General features: G+C 41.8%; 1 protein-coding gene across 1 annotated transcript in view; it reads left to right on the plus strand.

The window, feature by feature from the left end:
* Positions 1 to 353: 353 nt before the first annotated feature.
* Positions 354 to 21,906, plus strand: part of LOC122557735 (polypeptide N-acetylgalactosaminyltransferase 18-like) — a 242,246-nt gene continuing 220,693 nt past the window's right edge. The window contains exon 1 of the mRNA XM_043705680.1: positions 354 to 1,743. Coding sequence (XP_043561615.1) covers positions 1,506 to 1,743 — 238 coding nt within the window. The 5' untranslated portion in view covers positions 354 to 1,505. The remainder of the gene's footprint in view (positions 1,744 to 21,906) is intronic.

The following is a 21,906-nucleotide window of genomic DNA, read 5'->3' on the forward strand; positions in this document are numbered from 1 at the left end:
TTTTAACTAACTCACAATAAGTCAACCTCTCAACTTTGTTTTCAAATCCCTCCATGGTGTCATCCCTTCCTATCCCTATGATCCCTGCCAACCATCAAGTTCCGAAATGTCAGTGTTCCTGTTGTGTTTTCCCAACCAGAATGGCTTGCCCTTGGTTGCCATGTCCTCATTTGGTCCAATAATTAACACTGCATTAAATCTTCACTTGTTGGTTTAAATGGAGACTGTAGCGCACAGAAGATGAAAAGGCTGGAGTCTACATGAAAGTAGCACTGAAGATCTGGAACAAAAACAGGATTTCCTGGTGAAACTCAGCAGGTCTGGTAGCATCTGTGGGAAGAAAGCAAAGTGAACATTTGAAGTCCAGTGACTCTTCATCAGTTCTGGTGAAGATTTTAGATCAGCACTTTTGTTTTATGTAAATTGAAGATCTGGAGGTATCTAAAGGATGTTTTGCTGCAGTGAATTCGAAGGAAGAACAACATGGATGTTGGAATCGGTAAAATGCTGGTGAGTACCGTTGTCACTAGGAGAGCAAACTCATCTGAAACATATTAAACTGACTTATTAACAGAGTCAAATAGGATGTGAAGAAGAAACTGTACGCTCCAAAGGTGAGCTCTGGATCCTCTGGGCTTGTGCAATGACAAAATATAGTTAACATCAACACTGAGAGGGCTTTAACCAGACTCCTACTGACTATACAATAGGCACGATAGTAAATTTAAAAATGTTCACAGGGGAGATGGGAGCATCTTCCTCAGTACTGTATAGCTCAATTCTCAAGTGATTCATGTCCTGTTTATACGCTCCCTGAGCAATTCCCCCCCCGACACCCCCCACACCCATTACCGATGCTCTCAATCACTGCACTCTGTGGGGGATGCTGGCTGTGAGTGTGCAGTGGGCTCTGCTACCCCGGGTAAGTGGCCCATTCAACCCGCAGATGGAGCCAGTTAAACAGCCGGAGGGCCGACAGGGAGCGGGAGACGGTGTTGTTCGGTCAAGCCTCTCTCCCCAGATTAAACTCTCCCCCTTTTGCAGACCCGGGGTCTGCCGCCGAGTGCCGCCCCACTCCCCCGCCCCGTCTGTGGGAATCTCGACCCCAAATCGCAGGGGTCTCGAGCCCACCCTAAAACCTGGGGAGGGGAGGGTGAAACAAACCCCTTCTCAACTCCCCAGCAATCAGGAGACCGCAAACCGGTCTACCGTGCTCCTCCTCCGGATTAGGCTCTGAGAGACATCGGGGAAGGGGGCAGGGAGGGAGAGGGAGAGGGGAGACTGACTCTCCCTGGAACCGAACTCGCAGTCTGACAACAAAACCCGCTGCAGGAGTTGGGCTGATCCAGACGTACGGCAGAATGTAAACAACCCGGCTCCGAGAGAGGATGTCCCCGCGTCAGTTTCCAGCTGATTGGGAATTTCCTGGCTGCGGAAATTGACCTGAGAAATTCCAGGAGACTGGAGAGAGAAGGAGGTCTTTCCATCTCCGTGTTGCCGCAAGTATGGGTTACTGTAGCAGGAAAACCAAAACTTTGGTCTCCACTTGTGTGATCCTGAGCGGAGTCAGCAACCTGCTGTGCCTCATCTATGTCGGCTGGATGACCAACTACCAGAGCAGCGGACACATCAAAGTGCAACCGCCCTTACCTGAACTTAAACTGGAGGAAGACAAGAGGGAGAACCAGAGGCTGAGGGAAAGGCTGGATCGACTGGAAAACGTTGTAAATCAACACCTACAAGGTAAGATTTACAGTAACTCCATCCACTTTGCAGAGTCTGTGACCTACAACTTTCCCCTCTCCACATTCCCACTCTCTGTTCCCACCCCTTCCTTTAACCCAGATGCCTGGACAAGTCTGATTCAAAACTGAAAGTCTCATGTTAAATAAAAGCTCTTGTCCCCTGACCATGTCTTAATAACCCAGGTTGTGTTTTTAATTTTGAGGCAAGTTAATTCCACTTCAGCCTGTCCCTCTAATGTCCCGTTTTGAGCATAAGCTCTTCATCATCAGGATGAACATCAGTCAGGATGATGAAGAGCTTATGTTCAAAACATCAACTCTCCTGCTCCTCGGATGCTGCCTGACTGGCTGTGCTTTTCCAGTGCCACACTTGTTGATTCTGACAGCCAGCATCTGCAGGCCTCACTTTCTTCTAATGTCCCACCATCAGGTGTCTCCAATTCCCCATCTGTCTGTCCCCATAAAGTCCCATCTGTTTGCCTCCCCAAAGCATACCTGTTTACCCCTATGCCCAGTTTCTGTCCTCTCAAAGTCCCATCTGCCTGCTCCCAATGCCATATCACTTTGACTTAATGTCCTAATTTATTTCACTAATGCCCAATCAGTCTGTCCTGCAAATGCCCCATCAGACTGTCCTCCTAATGCTCCATCAGTATAGCCCACAATTCCTCAACAATCTGTCGTCCCAATGCCCCATCAGTCTATCCCACAATTACCCAACAATCTGTCCTCCCACTGCCCCATCAGTCTATCCCACAATTCCTCAACAATCTGTCCCCCCAATGACCGATCTGTCTATCCCACAATGCCTCAAACGTCTGCCCTCCTATTGGCCCATCCTCCTAATACTCCCTCAGTCTGTCCCCCCATTGTCGAAAGTGAGTACAGCAGATGCTGGAGATTAGAGTCAAGGTTAGAGTGGTGCTGAAAAAGCACAGTAGGTGAGGCAGCATCTGACGAGCAGGAAAATCGATGTTTCCTGATGAAGGGCTCCTGCTCGAAAAGTCTATTTTCCTGCTCCTCAGATGCTGCCTGACCTACTGTGCTTTTCCAGCACCACTCTAATCCTGTCGCCCCAATGCCCCATCACCCTGTCTTCCCAATGCCCCCTCAATCCATCCTCCTAATGCCCCTCAGTCTGTCCTCCCAATGCCCCATCAGTCTGTCCTCTTAACACCCCTCAGCCTGTCTTCCTAATTCCCCTTCATACTGTCCTCCCAATGCCCCATCAATCTGTCCTCCTAATACTCCATCAGTCTAACCTCCCAATGCCCTATCAGTTTATCCTCCTAATAACACCCTCAATCTGTCCTCCTAATGACCCCATCAGCCTGTCTTCCCAATCCCACCTCAGTCTGTCCTCCTAATCCCCATCAGCCTGTCTTCTCAATGCCCCACCAGCCTGTCCTCCTAACGCCCCTCAGTCTGTCCTCCTAATGCCCCTTAATCTGTCCTCCCATTGCCCCATCAGTCTGTTTTCCTAATTTCCCCTCAGTGTGTCCTCCCAATGCCCTATCAGTCTGATGTCCTAATGCCCCTCAGTCTGTCCTCCCAATGCCTCCATTAGGCTGTCCTCCCAATTCCCCTCAGTCTGTTCTCCCAATGCCTCCATCAGTCTATCCGCCTAATACTCCCTCAATCTGTCCTCCTAATGCCCCATCAATCTGTCCTCCCAATGCTGCCTCAGTCTGTCTTCCTAAGACCCCATCAGCCTGTCATCCCAATGTTCTTTCAATCCATCCTCCTACAGCCCCTCAGTCTGTCCTCCTAATCCCCCTCAGTCTGTCCTCCAATGCCCTATCTGTCTGTCTTCCCAATACACCATCAGTCTGTCCTCCTAACGTCCCTCAGTCTGTCTTCCTAATTTCCATCAGTCTGTCCTCCCAATGCTCCATCAGTCTATCCTCCTAATGTCCCCATCAGTCTGTCCTCCTAATGACCCCTCAGTGTGCCCTCCTAACGCTCCATCGGTCTTTTCCTTCAATACCAGTTCCCCCCCCCCACTCCTTACTCCCCATTTCCAGCCTTTGGCCATCCTGATAACTGATATATAGAATTTGAAAGTTTGTTTGTCCTCCCAAACTATTGAAAATTTTTCTTGGTTGTACAATGTAGAAGGATTAAACACAATTTATTGACTCCTTTGTTCCCCTCCCTCTTGTGGTTTGTGGTTTGTGGTTTTGTTTTACTTATTGAATGTTGGTATTAAACAATTGAGATACTAGTTCCAGATATGATTGAAGAGTTACAAATCAATCTGGTGAAGAACACTGGATAGAATTGATAAAATCTGACACAGATGATGGGAGTTGGTAATGAGTGAGTGACCCTGGGAATATTACCCAGGGCAGAGAGTGCGATTCCAGCCTATAGAAGGTTTCAGTTGGGGCAGTCCAAATCAAACAGAATCCAATCAAATAGAAACATGCACAAAACCAAAGTTTTCTAAAGCAAGGTTGCAAACTGTATCTGTCTTAATGCTAAATTTCTTTATAAATGGTATCTGAACTGTCTCGCTGAGTAAATGGGTTTGGAGTTCAAAAACTGATCACAGTTTTATTTTGACTGAAGGAGACTACAGTATTAGAACAGTGAAAAAGTTATTTCATGAAATTGTAGTGGAGAATTATTAGTGTTGCTCTTTAAGCACATCAACTGACTCTCTATATTATTTATCCCAAATGCGCAAGCAGCAAGAAGTTCCAAAGGTTTCAATTTTGCAGTCCAATCTTGGTATGAAATATTTCGTGATATTGCTAGTGTTCAATTAATTTTTATCACTGTCAGACCTAGCTTTATGTTTAAGAAATAGGAATTGGAGCAGACTATATAGTCCAACGAACTGGATCTGCTATTCAATATCATGGCCAATGTTTGATTTCAACTATAATTTTTTATTCTATCCTCATGCTTCTCGATTGCTTCGGTGTCAAAACATGTACTGATCTTAATCTTGAATATATTTAATGACTCACCATCCATGGTTCTCTGAAGTAATCAAATACAACTGTACGCAACCTTTGGTGTGACTGAATTTCTCCTCATAAAAGTTCATTAGGAAATTGATCAGCTCAGTTGGCTAGATGGCCGGTTTGTGACACAATAACACCAACGGTACAAGTTCAATTCCTTTACTGGCTGAGGTTACCATGAAGGTCTTGGCTTTTTCAATCTGTCTCCTTCACCTGAGGTGGCATAGTGACATTCAGGTTAAACCATCACTAATTGTCTCTCTGTTGTTATTGAACGAGCAGTCCTATGGTCTGGCAAGCTTACCTTTATAGTCATTATCCTATCCTGAGACTAACTCACTTTTGTGCATTTCAGTAGTTCAGGCCATTGTCCCTGTGTCCGTTTTAAAAATAGTTATTCAATTTGAATATTGCTGAAAAGAGAGATAAGTTGCCAATGACGTTCATCCCACAATGATCTGGACATATTCAAGAATGTCACACTTCAAATGATTACAAGAATTTACACTCCAGGAGAAAATAGATGCTGATTAGTTGGCAAGTTAACATTGATTGTGGCATTGCTATGAAGAAAGCAATGGAAATTATAGGCACACAAGTTTCTACATGATTCAGAAAAGATGCACAACTTCAACATATTCCTTTTCTTTTGTCGAGAATGGTCCTTCCATATGAAAAATGTTACTTCTTGCAAGTATAAATGAGCCACATTACAAGCTTGACTGATCATTTTAAACTGTTAGTGTACCACCAGCACACTCAAAATTGTTCAGTTGGTGCTGTCTTGTTAGAGAACTGCATCCGACAGTAGATCCTTTGGTTTGGGTTTTGCAAACACTGACTGATGGAATAAGCTCTGTACTCCTTCTATTACACATAATCAAAAGATCATGCTATTTGATTTAGGATGCATATTCTGCCAGGGAGCTTGCAGAGCCTATGTTTCCATTGCTTTGTCTATTGTCAACACCTTGGGCAATGAAAGACAATTACCAATTTGACAGCACCCTTCTCTTGTGTACTATAAATAGTTGTGATTCATTTAAAATTTGATGTTCTCATGTTTATCCCTGTGTTATCAAGACAAAAATCTTCAGAAAGTTTTCTCTCTTTTCAGCATTAAGTTCTGTACTAGCAAATAACTGAAAAGATTTCTGCTCATGCCAGTAATAAATGATCAACTTCCATGTTCTAAATTACTCAGCTAGAGAAAACAACACCTTGGTGTCTGTTCTGTCAAGTCCATTCAGAATTTTATATATTTCACAGAGATAACATCTCATTCTTCTGTACCCACAGAGCACAGATACAATTTCCTCAGCCTCGCATCCTCAGAAAGCTCTCTCCAGAGAGCAATCTAGTGAACATTCACTGTACTGACTACATGCAAGGATATCATCCCTTCAATATTGAGATGAAAACTCTGCACAGCACTCCATGTATGGACTCAACAAGTCTTGTACAACTTTAGCAATGCTCTTTTCTTGTACACCAATCCCCTTCCAACATAGAACAACATATGTTGTCTTCCTAATTGCTTGCTTTACATGCACAGTAATGTTGTCTGTTTGTCATTCGAATACATCCAAGTCCCTGTGAATACCAACATTTCCAAGTTCCATGTTTCTTCAGAAAGATAGTGCAAATGACAGTGCAACACTCCATCAGCATTATGCTGGAATGTCAGCTGAAATTTTATTCTTCTTAAGTTTAAATTGAAACTTAAAGCATGATAATCTTACTGTCTGGTAAGACTACTGAGTAGGAAACACAGAATTTCTCATGTATTTCATCATCTTTCTCACAACCATCTCCATGTAGATCTGCAATGAATTATTTTGAAGTCAGAGAAAATGTAATTGTCTTTGTTGACTAAGGGCGCCTGGAGAGTTCCTTTCTCTACTTCTTGAACAGTACTCTGTTATTTTATCACTAAAATATATTTTTAAACAGATAAGCATAGAAGCTATAACAGGGAAATAGATCCAGGTAGCCATGTTGGCCTTTGCCATCTTCAAGAGCAAATATCTCAAATAATATTTATTTGCGTGATTATTTGTCATATCCCATTTAATGAATTTTCTTCATTCACATTTATTTCAAATTTCCAGCATATATAGGATATTGTTTCTGAAACTGTGGATGTTGATGGGTTTGGAAGTGCATGTTTGCATGTGTGTCTTTATAATTAAAAGGGTTAAAGATTAGATGCTCTTCCACCTGGCTTTCTTAAGTGGAACATTGCTGACTATAAATATTGAGACTAAGAATCAGAGGCAGCTACCCAGACTAATAAAAGGTGAAAGGTTGTATGATGCATGGGAATTATGAAAAGACATAATTTATAAAAATAACATATGCACGCATTTAGGCTGCATGGTGCTGAATGAGTCGAAGTAGCTTCTCCATCAATGGTCCAGACTCAGATGATCAGTTCAGGTTCAGTGAGGTTTGGATAAGACATTAATCAGAAAAGCTTTGAATTACTTTTCTTTGCTAACCATTCTCTTCTTTCCTCCTTCAAATTGGCTCCTGCAGTGATCAAATCTTCAGGGGATTGGCAGTTGCTTATGTGTGTAGTAATTGTAATGAGGTCAGCCAGGTGGACCTCATATAATATGTGTTCCTTGATTGGGTCTGTTAAACTGGTCCAATCAGGGAACCCTGCCTGACAGATAAAAACAAGAGTGTCTCACATAGCATTGCCCTTTGATGTGAAGGGCAGTGCTTGTCACTGGCCACCCGGGTGTTTTCCTATCTTCCTGGTGGTGGAAATTTGAATAAAGATTTGTGCATGTTGTGTCTTTCACTGTGTCTCACACCTGCACACACAACATGGGTGCTGGGGGAAAAAGATAAGCACTACCGCAGTTAGGCGGTAGTGTGGGGGTTTAAAAAAAATAAATAAAAAAGAAAGAAAAAATAAATTCTGATTCTGATCACATAGCATTGCCCTTTAAAAAAAGAAAAAAAAAGCGAAAAAAGAAAAAAAACAAGTGTGTCAGAGGTTCTGCTCACAGTGAGAGTTGGCTCTGAAAAAGCTTGATCAGTGTCAAAGACTTTCCATGTGTAAATAAGGAGTGACTTGATGATGGGAGACTGACTTCTGTGAATTATTTCAGAGCCCTTTATTCAAAACCAAAAAGAATCCATGGGATTCATTCATCACATTCTTGATTAGCTGCAGCTCAACATATTTTGCATCTCAGTCACAGACATCGGTACACACAGAGAGGGGTTAAGCAAGTTCTTTATCGACAGTTATCAGGGCCCAGGTACAAATCACAGTGTGTACTACCAATGTCACAATTTTAATTTGTAGGATTTAGTCTATACTTTTTGGCATTTTGAGAACTTTTGAAATACAAATAAAATTAATTTGTGATGGATTAATACAGCATTCCTGATAAACACTGAGTAGGGTGTAAGCTGGTGAAGAAAATTTAGAGCATTCAACGACCTGCTCTGAATGATAGATTAGCTTTCAAATGTCACATAAAACAGGTTCAATCATGATTACAATTACTATATCTGACTTAACTGCACATGGAATTCAAGACACTTTACATTGTTGCCTAGAAATTGTATTAAGATGTTAATTTGCTTGCTAGTGATGCACAGATCACAATTTAAATTATTGTCTGCATTCCAATGGAGCAATGAAATTGCTTCTGCTCAGCACTGTCAACGGGTTAGAACAAGCAGATAGGAAAGAACTGGGAGTAGACACCAGCTTGAGTTTCACTCTCTTAAAGAAAATAATGAATTGATTGGCAAATACGCTCAACCGTGTTTGCATGCTGGGTTTGTGTGTGGGTTTAATTGCTCTCCATCGTGTTGAAAAAGAAGTGATGTACAGTCAATTCCTGGGCACTGAGAAGGGGAATTGGCTGGAGGAGAGTGGGGGGATGGGTGAATGGATGTTGAAAACACAGAAGATACGGAGATGGTAGAACCAAGCACTGCATGTATAATTCCACTGGCACAATGATTTAAGAGGACTAAATCTATCAGCAGAGATTTGTAAGTCAGGTTTTCAATGTGATAATGCTTTGTAAGAACCTTTGGTGCACAAGCAGAAGTCTTCCAGCAATTATGCACATCATTGTCTGCTGCAGTTCAAGATGACCTTTTTGTGACTTCTGCAGATTAAGATTTTAAGATTTAATCATGCTAATGTGTGGGAGTAATTTGATTAAAAAGTTCACATTTTTGAAGCAAGCGTGGGCAGTTAAATGCCTCCACATTGGCTTTCTAATTTTACTTATGATAGTGATTATATTTCATTAGCTATAATCTGATGGCAAATTGCCAACAGTAAAAATATTTTACAAAGCATCATCTATCACCAGTCTCTGTAGTCCAAATCTGAGAGCTGTATGACCTTTACTGATTTCCCTCAAACACTGAAAATGTATTATCCCTGATTATTTCATTTACAATTACTAAACACTGACAATTCCTACAAAGTCTAGTGTTACATGTTAGCATCCTTTGTCAAATCTCTTGTCACACAACGAAAACATATAACAGTGTGTTATAGGCGGAATGTTATTACTGTGTTCCATTTTTTCAGTATATCCTTAAGGAATGTGACCAGACAGTCCTTAAGTGACCTTTAAATGCAACCAGACCATCTGCAAGAATAATGCAGGAACAGTTTAAATATTTGGAATGCAGCATGGAATCAACCTTGTACCAACATTGCCTGCAGGTTTCCAGTTTGAACTGCAGACTTGAAAGTTTCAGACTCCTTAGTGCAATATCCGAAAAATATGGTTTTCTGTGCAGTACCAATTATATCATGACGAGTACCCTATGGTTTAGCTTATAAACTAGAATATGCATTCTACATGTGTGTGAAAGTACTTGTGTACACACAAATTATGCAAGTATGTGTGTGTGTGTGCGTGTGTGTGCGTGTGTGTGTACGCAAATGCACACTTTTATGTTGGCTTGAGAACTAAAATAAATCTCGTGGAAAAGAAGAGGAAATTTGTAAATTCATTATATGACTTCTAACTGTAATTTTTTAAAAAGTGGATAATGGACATAAATCATGGTTCAGTTTTTCATGTTTGCAATTTTAGTTCTTGTTATAGTTTGTGGAATTGATATGTGGACTCTTATGAAGTTTCTTCACTGAAGAAAGTAAGTAATTATTTTGAAAGACTACTTCTCCCAAGTATTTTGCAGTCCATTAGAGTGTGAAAAATTGAACGATGTCTTCTGGGTTAATTTAATCTTTCATTATTTTCCAAGAATTTGTGATCTTGGTAATATGCAATGGATAGTTGACAGCTGATTTGTATTATCAAAGGCGTTATGACACAATGAGTACCCATTGCACAGGGTGGCCATCAGCTTAAAGAATGTGGCATCTGGTTGGGCTGTCAACATCAGAGATCACCAACTCTGGCCACTAGAGGACAATGAGGAGGCTACCTGTGGTTAAATAACTGAGCAGGTTCTGCTGCCAGAAAGTACAGTCTCAGGACCCACTTTTTTATAGTGGTTCTACAGTGCAGAAAGAGGCCATTTGGCACATTGGGTCTACACCAACCCTCAGAAGAGCATCCCACCTAGATCCAGTCCCCTACCCAACCCCCTTATTTGCCATGACTAATCTACCTAGCCTGCACATACCTGGACTTTACAGGGCAATTTAACATCTCTGGGGATGAGGAGACATTAGTTACAGCATAAATGCACCAAGAATTGAATGTCCACCCACACTTATGTGCAATGTTAGGGGTCTTTAATTCCAGATTAAAATTGGTAGTTAAATGTATTTATGAATAAGATAACACAGAAACAGGGAAATATTGCACATTATCGATAGCACAAATTATTGGAAAACAATGAAAGATTAAATTAATCTGCAAGAGATCATTCAATTTTTCACAACTTGCAAGGGACACAAAAGGCAATAAGAAGAGATTTTATAGTTATATTAAGGGAAAATGTCTCAGGAGTAGGACTGTTTTGAGAAACTATCCTCATACAATTTGCTGCTGGTTTGCTGGTGGAAACCATGTCCCCCTAAGCTGCAATCTTGTGGCCAGTACGTTTAGTCCATTAACTCTATTTCTCCCCGCAGGTGCTGTCTGACATGCTGGGGGGTTTCCAGGTCATTCTGTTTTGTGTAAATTGCAAAACTGATTCATGTCTTTTTTCACTATTTCAACCCTGCCCCGATCATCTGTTCATTTCTGGCAAACTATCCTCCTTTGCTGCTATGAATACTGAAGCAACATAATTGTTCAGCACATCTGCCATTTCCCCTTGGTCATTGACAATATCCTCAGTCTCAGCCTTCAGTAGGCCAATCGTACTCTTAATCAGCCATTTTTCCTCAATATAACTATAAAATCTGTTCCAATTGCCTTTTGTGTCCCTTGCAAATTTCCTTTCATAATCCATTTTAGCTACTCTTATAAACTTTGTTGGTCTTGTATTTGTCCCATTCTGTGGGATCGGCACTATTGTTTGTTTTCTTGTAAGTCCTTTCTTTAACTTGAATGCATCCTTTACCTACTTAGATGTGCACGGCTTTTTTTTGTGGCGTGGAGCTTTTCCTTCTCATGGGTACAAACTGCTTCTGAATAGCATTAAATAGTGCTTTGAACACTGTACACTGTTCCTACAGTGTTTTACTTGTTGCAGAGCTTCCCAGTTTATTGTGGACAGTCTGTGCCTCATCCCATTTAAATCTACCTTACTTAAATCCAAAATTCTAGTACCTGATCTTGGCTTGTCTCTTACAAACACTACGTGAAGCTCGATCATGTTATGATCACTATTTGACAAAGCTCACAAACAACTAGGTTACTAATGAAATCAGGCTTATTGTTCATTACTAGATCCAATATTGCTTGTCCCCTTGTCATATCCAAGACTTATTGCTGTAGTAAATTACCTGAACACACTCTAGAAATTCACAACCTTTCTGGCAGGTGATTGTCTGTCTCTCCTGGTCTATGTTAAGATTAAAAAAACCCCAATACTATACTGCCTTTGCTATATAGTTGCCTAACTTAATCATTTACGCATTCTACCCGCTACGAGACGGTCTATATATGACACCTATTATGATTTCAGTTCCTTTACAGTTTCTTAATTCCACACAAGGTCTCCACAGGGTACTTTCCCCTCATTACATCCTCCCTCACCATAGAAGTGATTCCGTTTCTGATCGGTAATGCTACTCTTACCCACCTTGCTGTTTTCTCTATCCCTCCTGTAAACCTTTTAACCTGTACGTTTAATTCATGGTCCTGACCATCCTGCAGCCATGTCTCTGTAATGGCTACTATACCATATGTTCCAATTTGAATCTGTGTTTGCAATTCCTTTACTTTCTTCCTTACGATCCGTGCATTTAATTTTGGCTGTACACACTATCCTGTCCTTCAGCATCTTTTTTATTATTTCTCCCTCCTGGCTTACCCCAATATACTTTTTCTGGTCTCACCTCATTCATTAAACTACTTGTCCAGCCTATTAACCTCTACCTTCCTTTCACATCCTGATTTGCTGCTCTGGTTCCCACTCCCCGCCATAATAGTTTAAACCCTCCCTAGCAAATACCCCTGCCAGGGTATTGAAGCCCCTCCAGTTTAAGTGCTGCCTGTTTCTTTTATACAGGTCCCATCTTCCCTGGAAGAGATCCCAATAGTCCAGATATCTGAATCCCTCCCTCTTAAATCAGCTCTTTAGACCCATATTCAGCTGTACTATTTTCCTATTTTTGGCCTCATTGGCACTGGGGGAAATCCTGAGATTACGACCATAGATTTCCTGTTTTTTGACTTTCTACCTATCTCCCTAAATTCCTTTTGCAGGACCTCATCTCGCTTTCTGCTTATGTTATTGGTACTGATCTGGACCACAACCTCACCCTTCAGAATATCCTGTCTCCACTCAGAGACATCCTGGACTCTGGCACCAGGGAGACAACACACCATCCTGAGGTCTCACTTGCAGCCTCAGAAATGACTATCTATAGAGTCCCCGAGTACCACTGCTTGTTTGCACTTTGATCCTCCCTGCTATACAACAGAGTCAGCTGTGGTGCCAAAGTTCTAGCTGTTACTGTCGTCATTCCCTGAGAGACCAGCCCCCCAATAGTTTCCGAAATGATGGCTAAACAACAGCTGGTGATTCTGCTGTCAATGTGTGGGTGAACCATGACCTCAGACTGAGCACTGTGAATGTACTTCTTTTTCTTTTTCAAATGTAATCAGCTAGTCCATTTTAAATCTCCAAAAATTGCACCGATTGCAAAGGATGAACCAACTTTAACAGTCCTTGCATATTGTCATTTGACCACTAGATGGCTACATGTTTGGATTAGCCTCTTAACATTATTCTTGTATTGTTATTTTCTAATGGCTTCTTTTCCCAAAGGCCTGTTATTGTTGTATTTGGGTCTGAAAGGGTTAACATTGAGGTGTGCCACGAGCACAGCTCACGATGATGATGTTGTGTGGGTAGGAACAGCTCAGAATCTTGGTGGAGTGAGACCTAACATCTGATCCTCTTCTGTAACAATGTCTTAACTATCAATGTAACCTGTAACTAGTTGCTAATATTGCAATAAACAATATCTTGTCAACTTCAAGCCCTATATAAGACCAAGCACATTCAGTGTAATGAACTGGTGTGCTCATACAACAGACTAATTCAAATGCTTTTGCAGACGCAACAACAGTGAATGTCTCTCCAGGGCTGGAAGCACCACATCAACCCAGGATAAGCTGAAAGCACTAAAAGGAAACAATAGCAACAAAGAGCGTTTTTGATCAAACCTTTCTTTTTTTACTTTCAATACATTCCAATATACAAAATATATTGGAAGAAAAGAGAGACTTACAATTATATCTTTCCTTTCATAACTCAAAGTTAGAGTCAAACAGTCATAGAAATGTACAGCATGGAAACAGACCATTTGGACCAACACGTCCAACCCAATCTAGTCCCACCTGCCACCACCCGGTCCATATCCCTCCAAACCCTTCCTATTCATATACCATTTCCAGATGCCTTTTAAATGTTGCAATTGTACTAGCCTCTACCACTTCCTTTGGCAGCCCATTCCACACATGCACCACCCTTTGCATGAAAACGTTGCCCTTTAGGTCTCTTTTATTTCTTTCCCCTCTCACCCTAAACCTATTGCCTCTAGTTCTGGATTCCCCCACCCCAGGGAAAAGACCTTGTCTATTTATCCTATCCATGCCCCTCATGACTTTATAAACCTCTATAAGGTCACCCCACAGCCTCTGACCCTCCAGGGAAAACAGCCCCAGCCTATTCAATCTTTCCGTACAGCTGAAATCCTCCAACCCTGGCAACATCCTTGTAAATCATTTCTGAACCCTTTCAAGTGTCACAACATCTTTCCGATAGGATGGAGACCAGAATTGCATGCAATATTCCAAACGTGACCTGACCAATGTCCTGTACAGCCGCAACAAGACCTCCCAACTCCTGTACTCAATACTCTGACCAATAAAGGAAAGCATACCAAACACCTTCTTCACTATCCTATCTACCTGAAACTCCTCTTTCAAGTAGCTATGAACCTGCACTTCAAGGTCTCTTTGTTCAGCAACACACCCGAGGACCTTACCATTAAGTGTATAAGTCCTGCTAAGACTTGCTTTCCCAAAATGCAGCACCTCGCATTTATCTGAATTAAACTCCATCTGCCGCTCCTCAGATCATTGGCCCATCTGATCAAGATCACATTGTAAACCGAGGTAATCTTCTTTGCTGTCCACTATACCCCCACATTAGTAAACTTACTAACTATACGTCTTATGCTCACATCCAAATGATTTATATAAATGACAAAAAGTAGTGGACCCAGCATCGATCCTTGTGGCACTCCACTGGTCACAGGGTTCCAGTCTGAAAAACAACCAACCACCACCACCCTCTGTCTTCTACCTTTGAGCCAGTTCTGTATCCAAATGGCTAGTTCTCCCTGTATGCCATGAGGTCTAACCTTGCTAACCAGTCTCCCATGAGAACCTTGTCGAATGCCTTACTGAAGTCCACATAGGTTATGACTACTGCTCTGCCCTCATCAATCCTCATGGTCACTTCTTCAGAAAACTCAATCAAGTTTCTGAGACATGATTTCACATGCACAAAGCCATGTTGACTATCCCTAATCAATCCTTGCCTTTCCAAATACACGTACATCTTGTTCCTCAGGATTCCCACCAACAACTTGCCCACCACAGATGTCAGGCTCACCGGTCTATAGTTCCCTGGCTTGTTCTTACCACCTTTCTTAAATAGTGGCACCACGTTCGCCAACCTCCAGTCTTCTGGCACCTCACCTGTGACTATCGATGATACAAATATCTCAGCAAGCATTGAATTGAATTGAATTGAATTTATTGTCACGTGCACCAAGGCACAGTGAAAAACTTTGTCTTGTGAGCAGATCACAGAGTTAAGTAGCATACATAAGTAAATAAAGGTAAACAGCGGCAAAAACAAAATCACAGATACAGGCGAGTGTTAAGAGTTTGTGAGTCCATTCAGTATTCTAACAACAGTAGGGTAGAAACTGTTTCAAAACTGGCTGGTGCATGTATTCAGACTTCTGTACCTTCTCCCTGATGGTAGAGATTGTAGAAAAACATTGCCAGGGTGGGATGGATCTTTGAGAATGCTGGCTGCCTTTCCTTGACAGCGGGCCTGGTAGATGGATTCTATAGATGGGAAGTTGCCTTTGTGATTGTCCGGGCTGAGTTCACCACTGTCCGTCACCATCTCCGATCTTGAATGGTACAGTTGCCAGACCAGGTAGTCATACGTCCAGACAGAATTCTCTTTCTTGGACTCTTCCTCAGACAACTGAGGAAATTTGGTAAGATGGTGCACCTATAAAAGTTGACAAGGGTATTCGCCATCTTGCCAAATTTCCTCAGCTGTCTGAGGAAGAAGAGACATTTGGGCCTTTGTAACCAGTGCGTCCACATGAAGAGTCCAAGAAAGCTTGTTGTGGATGACCACTCCCAGGAGCTTGACACTCTCCACTCGTTCCAACTCTGTGCTGTTAATGTGTAGGGGGGCATGTGTAACATCCCGCCGAAAGTTAATAATGAGTTCCTTAGTTTTGCCGGCATTGAGAGCTAGGTTGTTCTCAGTGCACCATTTTTCCAGGTCTTCCACCTTTGGAGTGGCACTTGAACCCACAACTTACATTTTTTTTTTACATTGGGCGGCACGGTGGATGGGCGGCACAGTGGCACAGTGGTTAGCACTGCTGCCTCACAGCGCCTGAGACCCGGGTTCAATTCCCGCCTCAGGCGACTGACTGTGTGGAGTTTGCACGTTCTCCCCGTGTCTGCGTGGGTTTCTTCCGGGTGCTCCGGTTTCCTCCAAAAGTCCAAAGATGTGCACGGCCAGGTGAATTGGCCAAGCTAAATTGTCCGTAATGTTAGGTAAGGGGTAAATGTAGGGGTATGGGTGGGTTGCACTTCGGCGGGTCGGTGTGGACTTGTTGGGCCGAAGGGCCTGTTTCCACACTGCAATCTAAACTAATCTTACAGCCACCAAGACAAGAGAACTATGTGACTGAGTCACTGTGTGACCCCAGTTTACAACCCATTGCAAACCAAGGAAGCAGGATCAAAATTCTTTAAATGGCAGCATTGTGAAAGCATTTACAACTTTATGTTGCCATGTATTTCTTGAAGTTATTTTTCTACCTTTAAAATTTAGTACATAGACCAGTACACATCAAAATTCTGTTTCTCCAAAACCATGGATAATTCTCTGAAGATATAAGGATGAGGAAATTTTCTTTTTTTCTGGACTTGCTCAATTGTCCATGAAGCTAGATGTGAGCTCGAAATCTCCTGATGAGATGGTACTTAAGCTCTGGCTTACTGGGTCACATACCAGTACTTCAACTCTGCAGCTCCTGGTCAAACATCTATTGTTTCCCAATCGCCGGTATATTTCTTACTGATAATTAAAAGCATTCAACACCAAAAATAAACATGCACACCCACTCAATTATTTCAAAGTTCCTAGAATCAGTTTCCTGTATATTTTATTTGCTGCAATGTCCTGAAGTTTAATATTTTATTCTTATAAGTTTATCAAATCTATTCATGGCATAAATAGTGCTGTCAGCAGCACTTACTCATAAAGCAACAGCTACCACTTCAAGCATCGAGGGCATGGTTGGTCAGGGATTCCGTCCAGAAAGGAAGGGTGTGAAATAAAATCAATCAGATTGAGAAAAATTCTTAAATATAAGCTCAAGTTATTTTAGCTCCTGCTTCAGCCAGCACTTGATTTATGAAGCACTGGTGTTGCAGTTCCCCTGTTTCTGAACAACCCTTTTGTTTGATGTGACCTGCTTCCTATTAAGCATGCCACAGTATGGAGGAAGTGCAACATATTGAACCAGTGCCGGTCCTGGGGCTTCTGATCTCTGACCAAGCATTGACATCCAACTAAAAATAGGATTACAAAAAACTTTACACCACAGGAAAGGAACTATAAGCACATTCCTGGGAACTACCTTGTGAGTTCTGACACGCTCCCAGGGTCATGTTGTTGAAGGATTGGTCCATGTAACTGTCAAACTTCCTAGCTGTATTAGCAATCTTACCTGGGGAACAAATAGATATAACATTAAGGATCTTATGTTTAATATCTCCTCTGGGAACTGACCAGAGGTTTTATCAGCATCCAGTATGTTAAAGCGTGCTGCCATTACAGTTTGTATAGCAGTGGATCTTCAATATAGCAGTGATTCTGTCAATTATAACCAAATCGTACCAGTTATCATTCAGTATCTGGTGAGATTACCAATGTCACTGATCTGGAGGTGAAAAAACTGCAGATGTTGGAATTCAAAGTTGACAGGCTGGAATAACACAGCAAGCCAGGCAGCATCAAGAGCTGGATAAGTTGATGTTTCAGGTGTAACCCTTCTTCAGGACTTGGGGTAGGTGTGGGGGGGGAGCTGCAGATCAAGGGGGTGGTAGGGGCAGGGTGGTGAAGTGGGGATAGGTGAAGACAAGCAGAGGGTAGGACCTGATTGGTCAATGGGAGGAATGAATCCAGTAGGTGGCTGGGAGGAGTGGAAGGGAGGGGAAGGGGCTGTGAGGGAGTCGGGGAGTGGGAAGGGAGGTTATTTGAAATTGGAGAACTTAATGTTGAGTCGTCCAGGCAGTAGGCTGCCCAGGCGGAAGATGAGGCGTCGTTCCTCCAATTTGCAGTTTGGTTTGTTGTGGCAATGTCACTGATCTGCCAATGTTTCCATGGCCGTGGATGTTGCTACATGGCTACAGGACACTTTAACTCTGGGCCTGTAGACCTTCTGAGTACAAACCAGGCAGTCATTAACAATTGCATTCAGCTTCTAATGTAAGTGAGGTTATTGTACCTGCTGCATTAACCAAGGCACCACCTCATTATAAATTAACTGTGGGATTACCCAATATTGCCTTGATCACAGAATCACAAAATTGTTGTGGTGCAGAAGAAGGCCATTTGTCTGAGCCTTTTAACACAGTGCTAATCTCTTGCCTTTTCCTAATAACCCCACACATTGTTCCTATTTTAATAATCATGCAGTGTCCTTTAAATGTCTCAACTGAACCTGCTTTCACCACATTCTCAGACAGTGCATTCCAGACCCAAATCACTCTATGTGTGAGAGCTTTTCATCGTCTCACATTTGCTTCTTTTGCAAAACACTTTCAAAATGTACCCTTCAGTTCTTTATCCTTTTACAAATATGAACTGTGTGTCCCTACCTGTTCTGTCCATACACATCATGATTTTGAAAATTTCAATCAAATCTCTCTCAATCAAAGCTTTCCTCTCTCCAAGGAAAACATTCCTAACTTCTCCCATCTATCCTCATAACCAACACGTTTCATCATTGAAGCCATTATCATAAATCTCAGTTGAATTCTTTCCAATGCGTTCACATCCTTCCTAAAATGTGGCACCCAGAACTGCACTCGTGTACTCCACTGAAGTCTAAACAGTACCCTATATAGATTTAGCATAACTTCCCTACTCCTATTAATATAGCCTTGGATAATCAATACTTTATTAACAGATCTCTATTGTCCTGCTGCATTAATGACTTATGCACATGTAGACCCAGCTCTCTTTACTCCTGGAAATCCTTTAGAATAGCACCCTTTATTTTATTTTGTTTCTCCATGTTTTTTATAACAAAGTTTATCACTTCACCTTCTCTGCATTGAACTTTATCCGCCTCCTAGTTGATTACTCTACCAAGTTGTCAATGTGCTTTTGACATTCTGCACTGTGCTCCTGACAGTTTATAATTCTCTCAAGATTTGTGTTGTCCACAAACTTTAAAATTGCTCCTGCATACCAAGATCTGGATCATGAATATATACCTTCCAATTCCAACCCTACAACTACAAATTTTCCTCTAGCCCAAAAAAAATCCTTTCACTTAAGTTCTGCAGAAGGGTCACCATACCCGAAATGTTAATTCTGGTTTCCCTTCACAGATGCTACCAGACCTGCTGAGCTTTTCCAGCAATTTTTTTTTTCTGATTTCTAGCATCGGCAATTCTTTCAGATTTCCCTTTAATCACTAACTCAGTTTTCTATTCCTCAGCCAATTTGTATCCACTTTGCTATGGTCCCTTTTATTCCATCACCCATAACTTCTCTCACAAGTCTGTAGTGTGGTAGTAATTGATGAAATAATGTCAGCCTAAGTATGTTGAAGGCACTTTATCCATGAATCCTCACCTTTGATGACAATTTAATGTAGGGGTCCTCTTTACCCTGCAAGCTCTAAAGTCTGATGTTTCACTTTGCATCTGACCTTACAGGATTGTGCATGTGTCTCACACATCTGAGGTCCTCTCAGCTTCTTAGTTGGTGGTACTGCAGTGCTATTTGCAATGCCCAGCAGGATATTTAGAAAGACGTGGGACTTTGAACAACCCTGAAAGCTCAGCCTCCTCTCAGCGTCTGCCAGCATTTGCTGGATCAGCCTGCCAGAGGCTTTGTCTTGCCATCCATTTTAAATCCTCCCTTATTATTTTTTGGTAGGTGGTCAGTCAATGACAAGGAGGTAAAAGTGACAACCAGAGAAAATGATGAGAGGACTCTGCAACTCTGACTTCTGTGACACATAAAGTACTGATGCTCATTCTCCCTGTTGGGCAGGGCACTCCTCTTTAACCACATTTATATTTGGTAATGCCAACTTCGTAACCCACTGTGAATCCACTTGGAGTGAGGTGAGTGCACAGAACAATTTTGTAGGAATGGGATAAAGGAGGTATGGCTGGCCTCAGGGATGGAGATGGCATATGAGTGTGGCTTTGGAGAAAGCAACAATCCTGTCATCAAAGACAGAGGAGTGTTGGGTTTTTCCAGCAAAACCCAAGTCTGCCTGTTTCTATTAGAAACAAGCCATCCTCGAGGAGCCCTGCTAAACTATAACTCCATACAAAGTGAGCATTGACAAAAAAGAACTATTTTTATTCAGTCGCATACTGTTGGAAGATTTCTCTGTATCCCCCAATTTAGCAAGTAGATGTCTATTTTAGCACACTCAAAAACACTCACATAGAGCTTTGTTGGATTGCTTACCACAGGTGAGGTGCAGATGTTCCATCATTGAAGTTAAAAGTATCTTTGGCCTCAGGGAATCTAGGGATATGTGGAGTTCGTAGGACAGTAGAGTTGAGGGAAAAAAAAATCAGCCATGATTGCATTGCATAGTGGAGCAGGTTCAAGGAAACATTAGCAGATCAGTGATATTGGGAATCTCACCAGTTACTGAAGAAAAACCAGTACAGTTTGGTTATAATTAACAGGATCACTATTATATTCAGAGGATCCACTGCTTCTATTTGTTTGTTCTTAAAACTGGGCCATACACATCTGCTTCACCACTGTCAATGTGCTGGAGATACAAGTCACTGTTACTAACTTTTCAAGGTGCTGGAGAAGGAAAATGGTGGACAAGAAAACAAAAAAAACAATGAACTGCGAATGCTGGAAATCAGAAACAAAAACAGACATTTCTGGAAAAACACAGCAGGTCTGACAGCATCTGTGGTGAGAAAGCAGAGTTAACATTTCGGGCCCAGTGATCCTCTTCAGAACATTCTGAAGAAGGCTTACTGGACCTAAAATCTTAACATTGCTTTGTCTCCACGGATGGTGGAAAAGAATGGTTATAATCTTCCAAAATACATTGGACCAGTCTCAGCGGTTTGAAAAATAACAAATGTTACTCCTTTATTGAAGAAAGAAGGGAGGCAGATAACCAAAAGCCAGTTAACCTAACATCTGTCGTAGAGAAATTGTTAGAATCCATTATTAAGTCGGTTATAGCAAAATGTTTAGAGTCAACATGGTTTTGTAAAAGGGAAATTGTGTTCAATTAATTTAAATTATTCGTGTTTCTGAAGAACTAACAAGCAAAATAAAGAAAGGGGTATCTATAGATTTGATTTCCGAAAGGCATTTGATAAGGTGCCACATCACAATTACGCAAGAACATATGGTGTCAGGGGTAACGTACAAACAGAGATAAAGGGTAGGTTTTCTAAAGGAAGCAAAGAGTAGGGAAAAATGAATCTTTTTCAGGTTGACAATCTGTAGCAAGCAGAGTGCCACAGGGATTGGTTACAGCCTCAATTTTTTAGAATCTGTATTAATGACTTGAATGAAGGGTCATAATGTATGGTCCTTCATGTTGCCAATGACACCAAGATAAGTAAGTTGTCAAGAGGATGTAGAGAGTCTGCAAAGGTATACAGATAAATTAACTGAGTGGCAAAAAATTGGCAGATGGAAGTAAAATATGCATAATTGTGAATTTATCAATGAAGAATGGAAAAGCAGTAAATGGAAAGAGATTGTAGATTCGATAGTACAGCGAGATAGAGTCATAGACTCATAGAGATATACAGCATGGAAACAGACCTTCGGTCCAACCTGTCCATGCCGATCAGACATCCCAACCCAATCTAGTCCCACCTGCCAGCACCCAGCCCATCTCCCTCCAAACCCTTCCTATTCATATACCCATCCAAATGCCTCTTAAATGTTGCAATTGTACCAGCCTCCACCACATCCTCTGGCAGCTCATTCCATACACGTACCACCCTCTGCGTGAAAAAGTTGTCCCTTAG

The sequence above is a fragment of the Chiloscyllium plagiosum genome, chromosome 16 (assembly GCF_004010195.1).
Source record: "Chiloscyllium plagiosum isolate BGI_BamShark_2017 chromosome 16, ASM401019v2, whole genome shotgun sequence".
Taxonomy (NCBI): Eukaryota; Metazoa; Chordata; class Chondrichthyes; order Orectolobiformes; family Hemiscylliidae; genus Chiloscyllium; species Chiloscyllium plagiosum.